This window comes from Camelina sativa, chromosome 5 (assembly GCF_000633955.1).
Source record: "Camelina sativa cultivar DH55 chromosome 5, Cs, whole genome shotgun sequence".
Taxonomy (NCBI): domain Eukaryota; kingdom Viridiplantae; phylum Streptophyta; class Magnoliopsida; order Brassicales; family Brassicaceae; genus Camelina; species Camelina sativa.
Genome location: NC_025689.1, coordinates 13,668,989 through 13,678,422, shown reverse-complemented (window position 1 = coordinate 13,678,422; position 9,434 = coordinate 13,668,989). Strand labels below are relative to the sequence as shown.

The 9,434-nt window shown below is 34.1% G+C and overlaps 1 protein-coding gene across 3 annotated transcripts; it reads left to right on the top strand.

Annotated features, from left to right (window-relative positions):
• On the top strand, nucleotides 5,496-7,450 carry LOC104786819 (dof zinc finger protein DOF2.2-like). Of its 3 annotated transcripts, XM_010512276.2 has the most exons (3): nucleotides 5,496-5,785; nucleotides 6,187-6,739; nucleotides 6,842-7,450. In XM_010512276.2, the coding sequence occupies exons 1-3, from the start codon at nucleotides 5,732-5,734 to the stop codon at nucleotides 7,165-7,167; spliced, it is 933 nt and encodes a 310-aa protein (XP_010510578.1). In that variant the 5' UTR covers nucleotides 5,496-5,731; the 3' UTR covers nucleotides 7,168-7,450. The 3 variants fall into 3 exon arrangements, with proteins under 3 accessions (XP_010510578.1, XP_010510576.1, XP_010510577.1); XM_010512274.2 differs by having other exon boundaries at nucleotides 5,499-5,785; nucleotides 6,187-7,450; XM_010512275.2 differs by lacking the exon at nucleotides 5,496-5,785 and adding an exon at nucleotides 5,849-5,984 and having other exon boundaries at nucleotides 6,187-7,450.

Here is a 9,434-nt window from a genome sequence, read left to right as displayed (position 1 = left end):
AAAGTTGCTGAAGCAATGGAATGCAACTATACTTTCCTTGATCCCCAAGACTCCGAATGCTCAGAAAATTGGTGAGTTCAGGCCAATAGCTTGCTGCAACACCCTGTATAAGATTGTGTCCAAGATTTTAGCTAACAAGCTTAAAAAGGTGATCCCTGAGCTAATATCAAATAATCAGTCTGCGTTCATTCAAGGAAGACTTCTTGTGGAAAATGTCTTACTAGCTACAGAGCTGGTCCAAGGCTATAACCAGAAGAACATATCCGCAAGGGGAATGCTCAAGGTAGACCTCAGAAAAGCCTTTGACTCGGTACAGTGGGATTATCTCCTAAATGTCCTCACAGCAATGGCGTTTCCGGCTCAATTCATTGGTTTGATTGAACAGTGCATATCCACTGCAAGCTTCTCTCTATGCATCAATGGGGAATTATGTGGTTACTTCAGAGGGGAAAAGGGGCTGAGACAGGGGGATTCTATCTCCCCGTACCTCTTTGTACTGGCCATGGAAGGTTTCTCTCGGTTGTTATCGCAAGGCTACATCAACAATCAGATTGGACCTCATCCTAATGCCTCAACACCCCTGATCTCTCACCTTGCTTTTGCGGATGACATCATGGTATTTTTCGATGGTAAGCCAGACTCCCTTGAAAATATTTCTTCAGTCTTGCAGAAGTTTTCAGATGTCTCAGGTCTAACAATGAACAAGTCCAAGACCGACCTCTACCTAGCGGGTGTGAGCCACGCTGAAACCACTCAGTTGAGTTCTCTTGGTTTCAACATTGGCTCAGTCCCTATCAGGTATCTCGGGCTTCCACTTATGCACAGAAGGCTCAGAATTGCGGAATATAGACCTCTGATTGAGAAGATCACACAACGCATCACCTCATGGTCTGCCAGAGCTCTGTCTTATGCGGGTAGACTCCAACTCCTCTCCTCAGTGATATATGGAACCCTGAACTTCTGGATGTCTGCATTCATCTTGCCTAAGGGTTGTATAAAGAAGATAGAAAGCCTTTGTATAAATTTCTTGTGGGGTGGGGACGCGAACAGCAAAGGTATAGCAAGAGTCGCCTGGTGCAAACTTACTCTCCCTAAGCAAGAAGGTGGACTAGGGCTTCGAAGCTTAGCTCAGTGGAATAAGACTCTGTGTCTAAAATTGATCTGGAGACTACTTACAGCAACAGACTCTTTGTGGGCTATCTGGATGAGAAACACAAAAATAAAAGATGTCAGCTTCTGGTCCATTGATGCAAGAAAGACTACATCCTGGACATGGAAGACTCTTCTGAACCTCAGGCACATTGCAAGAAATTTCCTAAAGGCGAGACTGGGTAATGGCTTGACTCTTAGCTTCTGGTATGATTCCTGGACACCGTATGGCTCGCTACTTGAATATCTAGGTCCCACGGGTCCTGCACAAACGGGAATTCCAATCCATGCAAAAGTTGCGCAGGCTTGGTCTCTGATCGGGTGGAATCTCAGACCAGCAAGATCACCAAGGGCTGAAGAACTACATATTTTTCTTACAACAATAAATGTTCCGCCTAACACTGATGAGCCAGACAGGTATTTATGGGTATGCGGAACAGAGGAACTCTCAGTTTTCTCTACCAGATAGTCATGGGAAATATTGAGACCAAGACAGGTTCCACCTCATTGGACTGAACAGGTTTGGTTTAAAGGAGGTATTCCTCGACATGCTTTCATGATGTGGCTAACGCACCAGGATAGGCTACCAACTAGAGACAGATTGGTTAGATGGGGAATGCAAATTGAGCCTAACTGCTGCTTATGTGGGTTGTACCGAGAAACAAGAGAGCATCTGTTTCTTCGGTGTGAAGTCAGCGAGGAAATTTGGTCTGCAGTGACTAGGAGACTTGGTTACAGGCCGTTTTTTTTTCACACTTGGGAAGCATTCACCGTCTGGCTGGATATAAACGATCGCATTGTGCCTCAAAGTTTGCGTCGTCTAGCAGCCCAAGCAACTCTGTACGCTATATGGAGGGAGCGAAACAACCGATTTCACAACAACTCTGCAACTGAGACTCAGATCTTGTTCAAAGGTCTGGACAGACAAATCAGAGATGCCATTCTAGCAAAAAAGAGGAGAAAGAATTTTAAGGATCTTCTTTTGGTCTGGTTAAAGTATGACTAGGTTCTCCTACTCATTTTCTCCAGCTTTTCCTCTCTTGTTTTTATTTTTTTTTGGGCAAGGGATGGGATATGTATCAAGGCTTTTGTAATCTTTCTGCAACTTCAAGTTAATGAAAATTCACATAGTTATCAAAAAAAAAAAAAAGTAGCATACTTGAATAAAGTATAACTGTAACTATATTTCACAATCATCGACTGCGCGTGCACCAAATAACTGTAAGAAAAAACCTTTAAAGTTGTTTTCTTTCAATTTTTAATCAACTGAGTATTTTAAATTTCTAGTTATTTTGTGAATAATATGTTGAACAAAATCTATGTTGTTATTAATCTTTCTATGTTTGAATAAATATTTTATTTCCTAATTTGTCATATAACATAACGACGCCGACACATAGAACTTTCAATGCTAAACCCACTTTTCGATCAACACGTAAGCATAACATGGGTAATAATTCGTTGCTAAGTAAAAGTTAATTATCTAAATAGTAGTCTAATTGTATGCACGGACGTTTTCATGATCATTTACTTTCGTTTACCAATCCTAATAATATATATCATAATCTTTTAACTTGGTTGCTTTACCTCAGGCTTTCATTGAGTGGATGCACAAGTAATTACGTAAATTCATACAAAGTTATGAGTGGTACAAATTATAACCACATAATGAGTTCTTCAAAAGGAAGTTATGTAAATTTGTTCGGCAGATGAAGCAAATGATTAATTATGCCAAATCTTTAACATTCCAACGGAAAGCGATGTATGAAATTGAAACGTAGTCATATTGGATTCGTTATCGAGACTTACACTATTGCTCTAGAGAATGTTTGGACGAAAAATAAGCTCCTAAAGCAATAAATTAGTTTACGTTCATGATTGAAGCATTGATTTCCTCATTTGCTTCCCTAGCTAGCTAGATCAAAAGAAATTGTATCATAATTTTTTTTGAAATGTAACAATTCTAGTTTATTATATAAAAATAAATCTTTTAGTCGAAAGAAATTTTAAGAATAATATATATGGATTAATCCGATTTGAAAATGAAGGGGGAAAAGATAGAGATGAAAACAACAAAACGGAGAAGGATAAGAGCATATATAGAAGAGAGATGAGTGGGATTATGATTGAAAAGTTTGGTGATGATCTCATGCATCAACGTAACGTTAAAGATGATTTGTTTTTAGGGTAATAATGCAACATATACGCCATTTTAGGCAATCTCTTTCTGAAAAAGATGTTTAGCATTTATATACGAAACGACTGATTATTAAAGATACGAGAAGAAACTCGCTAGGGAAAAAGAAAAAGAGAAGATAAAAATGTAGAGACAAATTGAAAGATCTCTTTTTTTTTTTTTTGATAAAAATTGAAAGATCTCTTTTGTTTTTCTTTTTCTTTATAGATAAAAAAAAAGTTGGGACATAAATTAGAAGTTGTAAATGACAGGTTTCATCTTTTTCATGCTTTTTTCCTTTATTTCTGTTCGTTTGATACCGAGTAAAGTTAATATCTTCATATTAAGATTCAGTCATTCTCTTGTTAAAATAAATGTTATTATATATTATTGAAATATTAATATTCATAAGGAACAAGATTACTATCGTAGATTTTGAATGGTGACGTAGAACAGTTTCTATTTTACTTCCGTTTAGCAGTTGCATACACCTTTTTATCAAAATAATAACAATAATAATAAATAAATAAAATTTATGGGTATTTGTAAATTTGAATTTTCATAATTATTTTGCCAATGAACTTTCTCTTCATACATTTTTCTTTTATCGATATATATATATATATATTTGTAAAGGTTGAACAAATAGAGATTTTGTCGATTAATTAAGTTGATCAACCAAAGTAATCACATTCGAGTCTAATTTTTTTGTTCAAATGATTAAAAAAAAAAGATTAAAAGGATAGATTTGATGCTAACCATTCAATGGTGGTTTTACTGTGGCTTGTCAACTTAATTCATTTGTTATATTGCAAGATTACAAGCCTGAATACTTTCGAATGACATAAATAATTAATATATTAAAAAAATTGATTCAATATTACACCATGGCCATGGAAAATACAAGCATGTAATAGATTGATATCTAATTAGTGAAGGAAGACGAAAACGACAGATCAGGGACAAGGCTAGTCTTGAGTCTTGACCCACAAAGATACCCTAATTAAGCTTTCATGATTACGAATCTATATGATAATGAACCCTATTAATTAGAAAAGTTAATATATACTTACCATCACCGTACACTTATATTTACACACACATTTAATTATATGCATAGACAGCATAGTTGATTAAGTGCACTATTTGCGATAGCAAAACAACTTAAAATGATAATTATGAAACATTAACCAAACGTTAATAGTTTAAGTTAACAATGGTCTATCCCTGCCGTGGGTTGGTCTAGAAAAGAGGTATTTATTGGGGGCACGAATATGTAATTTGCTACAACATCAAACTAAAGTATACAGTCATAGTAAATAATAACCTGAAAATCTAGTAACAATAATAAGACTTTTCTTTAATTTTATTTTGTTATAAAGGCTTATAAAATTGTTTTTTTTCTGCTAACTGAATAATTATTAGTTTTGTATAATTTTGTAAATTTAAATTCTGACTGATACAAATATATATATTAAGTGCAACCAAAAAGATAAGTACGAATAATATTTTAAGTACGAATAATATTGATATAAAAGCAATACTAGTTATGCAGCATTGACAAATTCAGAATAACCAGACTCCCAACATTTTAAAATTCTGAAATACATAAAGGACTAGACTATAGATCTAATGACTGGATAGACCAAAAAGATGATTTGCATATTGTGAAAAAAATGTAATTAAAAATTGTTTGATTGTACCACTTTTCGCAAGTCCCTCATATCACTAAACCAGTTTATCTGAACATTTCTCTAACTTATTTTACTTCGTGGTAAAGATAAAACTGATATGATTGTAGTCTTTTATTATAAATAAATCGCTTGAAGCAAATCAAGGTCTTTTGATTGTCTCTACTCTCTAGAACGTCTTTAATTATTTATATTAGACCTTGTAAAATCATATGGAAAATATACGTAAAATATATATATACACAAATATATAATATTTATAGTATAGATATAATTCGACAGAGAGAACCTTATAGGCGAAGAAATGTCACTCCACTCAAACCCTAAAAAGAGAATCATAACAAAATCAATAATATATATACATATATACACACACATATATATATATATAGACGCATATACAAATAAACAATGCATGAGAGTGGGAAATATATATAAAAAGAAATAAAGCATGAGAACATGACCCATGTTTAGAAAAGCATTATGTTCTTACTTTATCTTTGTGCTCATTCTCTATCATCATCTTCTCTCTAAACCTCTACTCTTCTCTCTTTCCCTTTTGGTTCTGTGCTCTCCCTCACATCTTCTTTAGCCTTTGGTTCCCTTCTTTCGTTTTTATTTTGATTCTCCCACCATTTTTGTTCTTTTGAGTTTTAAAGATCCATCAAACTTTATTAAAGAAAGAAGAACAAAGAGATAAAAGGGAAGAAGAACAATGGTTTTCTCATCCGTCTCAAGCTTTTTAGATCCACCAATTAATTGGCCACAGGTTCTTTTGATCTTCCATTACCTAATCCTCTCTTTCTTTACTTTCTTTTTGTGTGATTTTTACCTCTCTTAAATTCTCCATTGATTGTTTTGATTCTTATATTAATGATTTTGATTCATTTTTCTAAAAGATATATTCCTATTCTCATGTTCATTCATCTTTACTCTCTTCTTTTTTCAAAGTTCCAAAACATATCATGGTATTTCTTGCTTTATAATCTCACCTATATATAGACCAAATACATACTATACTTTCTTGTAAGATAAAAGATCAAAATTAATAGACAGTTTTATATACAAAAAAAAAATTAATAGAAAACCAAATATCGATTTTGAAGTTTATGGGTTCTTCTTTCTTGTATTTGAGTGACTAATTTTTTTTTTTTTTTTAAATGTTTACAGTCTACGAATTCGAATAATCATCCTCATCACCTTCAGCTACAAGAAAATGGAAGTTTAGTTAGTGGCCACCACCAAGTACTCTCTCACCACTTCCCACAAAACCCTAACCCTAACCACCACCATGTTGATACCACAGCCGCCACCAGCGTTGATCCGGGAGGTCTCAATGGCCAGGCGGCTGAGAGAGCAAGGCTAGCTAAGAACTCTCAGCCGCCGGAGGGAGCCTTAAAGTGCCCAAGATGCGACTCAGCCAATACTAAGTTCTGTTACTTCAACAACTACAACCTCACGCAGCCACGTCACTTCTGCAAGGCTTGCCGCCGCTACTGGACACGTGGTGGTGCCTTGAGGAACGTACCTGTCGGTGGTGGCTGCCGGAGGAACAAGAAGGGTAAATCCGGAAATTCAAAGTCTTCATCCTCCTCCTCCCAGAACAAACCATCAACATCTATGGTCAACGTTACAAGCCCTACAACTACTAGTAATGTCCAGCACCAAACAAATAGCCAATTCCCATTTTTGCCCACTCTACAAAACCTCACTCAACTCGGTGGTATCGGTTTAAACTTATCCCCCATTAATGGAAATAATGGTAACACTAGCTCAGGTTACTTGAATGATTTAGGTAATTTTTATCATGGTGGCAACACTTCAGGTCCGGTCATGGGTAACAACAACAACAACAACAGCAACAACGGGAATAACATAATGACTTCTCTTGGATCAGCAAACCACTTTGCTTTGTTTGATCGAACCATGGGATTATATAATTTCCCTAACGAGGGCAATATGGGATTATCTTCTAATGGAGCTACTAGGGTTTCTCAAACTGCTCCGGTGAAAATGGAAGACAACCATTTGGGTAATATAAGCCGGCCGGCTTCGGGTTTGACATCTCCGGAGAATCAATCCAATCAATATTGGACTGGACAGGGTCTCCCTGGTTCTTCTTCAAACGATCATCACCAGCACCTTATGTGAGTGTTACTTTGCTGTCGGATTATCCATGGATCTCGTTAACGGTCCAATGCATATGGAAAAACTATAAGGTATATTAGAATGGGTTTGTTATAGTGATCATTGGGTGCATATAGAATCAGGTGCACAAAGATATATTATTCGTATTGTGTGATTATGAGAACTTGTTAGTTGTGTGAGTGTCTGTCGAGTTTGTGTTTGTTGATCAATTCGTATTATTCACTTGGATATTCATAAAATAATACTAACTTTTTGTATGTTCTTATATATTTATTTTTCTGCTGAATATGTGTTTTCTTCTTCTTTCTGGCTATATATGGGTTTGGTTTCTAAGTTCTAGCTAGGAGTACGTGAGAAGAGCCAACCAGCATAATTATAAACGATTTTATCATTCACTGCTTTCTTTTTTAAAGTGTATATAATGAATAATTTTACGGGACCAATCTTATAGGATAGTGCATAAAGTAAAAGAGTGTTACAGACTGACGAATTTAATCATACAATTCCGTGTCTGTCTAGAGATAGTAAAGTTTTAAAAATTACCAAAAAGCTTTATATATCTCTCATTTTTAGGAGCTTTTCCTTTTTCTTTTTCAGTCCTTAATAAAGATCTGTGCATATGAAGATATGCATGTTATACGTACCACGTTATAATGTTTACTTTCCAGTATTAAGATTCCGTACGTAGATACCTTTTTATAAAAGAATAAAAAAATAACCCTTACTTATTTCTTTTTTAACTGTGAATAACGTAAATTTAGGATTAGTTTCACATAAATATATTCTGGAAATTCATGGATTCTTTTTAGGTTTAATTATATAAATTACCTCACTATATACTCAATATTTGCAAAAATGTCACTACTTCAGTTTTGCAAATAAGTATTGTATATTATGTCGAAAGTTTTTGTCAAAAATAAGTATTGTATATGATCAGAAAATTTTCAACGGAAGTTCCTATATGAGATGTTTTTATTAAAAAAACCAATAAAATATGAAGAGATAAGAGGAAAAAAAAGGATATGTTTCTCTGTTGAGCAATGGGAGAAACGATCCTGAAATAAAAAGTTATAGGTGTCACTAATTTATTGATGAATTTATTAGAAAAAAATTAAATATTTTTTAATAAAAATCTATTTTTAAAACAAACATCAACGTTTCTCGCCGGTGGAGAAGGTCTTACCAGTCACATGCATGGCAGCAATAGTTGCTACTGTCGAATTAGTACTCTAATTTCCAAACCACCTCTATATCAAGGTTATATTGTGTTTTGCCTTAATGAGTTCAAATGAGTTACGTCTTTATTATTGCCTACTCGCAACATCCTTGTGATACTTGCTTGGATTTTGACCTTTTCCAGCTCTAAATCTTCTTGACATGTCTCTTCAAAACTCAATTATTGCTTAATTTACAATTAATTTGTTATTATTTACTTCATAATTAGTAACATGTGATATGCTGAAAGAAACCACCATATACCCAAATCCACTCCTAAAAACGCTTAAACATGATGATATATAATGATCAGTTGGTTGCCTTCAAAATTTAAATGCCTATATATGTGTAAATTCGGGTTCATCAATTATATGTTTCAAATGTACATGCAACTCAAAAGGATTCTACATTTTTAAACTTTTCTGAACATATATATAATCCCTAACAAGACCGAATAAAATTAAGTGATCAATCTAAACAATTCCTATTTGAGCATTATGTGTGTTATCACCATTGTGCATTTCCCTAAGCAAAAGACTCACAATGCCTTTCAACATTAAAGCCTAATTAACGCCATATAGCATATGTGTTAGATATATATATACAAACTAGATAATCACCCGCGCTAGTAGCGCGGAGAATTTTTTATTTTGATATTTGTTTTTATTTGTTAAAATTATGATTATGTTGTATCATTTATTTACATGTTATATAATATAATATTATATGGTGAGTTTTGAGTCATATTAAAACTACTAATAGGTAGGCCTGTAAACTAATACCGTAACCCATATTCGACCTGTTATTCGGCTCGTATCCGTCCCGAAAAAGGGTCCCCGTAACTTTAGGATCGAGTGAAGGGTATTATAATTATATTATTTGAGAGTAAGGATGGAGTATTAGGTATTAATTTAATTTTTGATACCCGTGCTGTTACCCATCTTATTACCCGTTTTGTTACCCGAACCGTAAATACCCATTAATATTTTGTGGTATTATCATTTATTAATAATTTATATATATATATATATATATATATATATATATATATATAT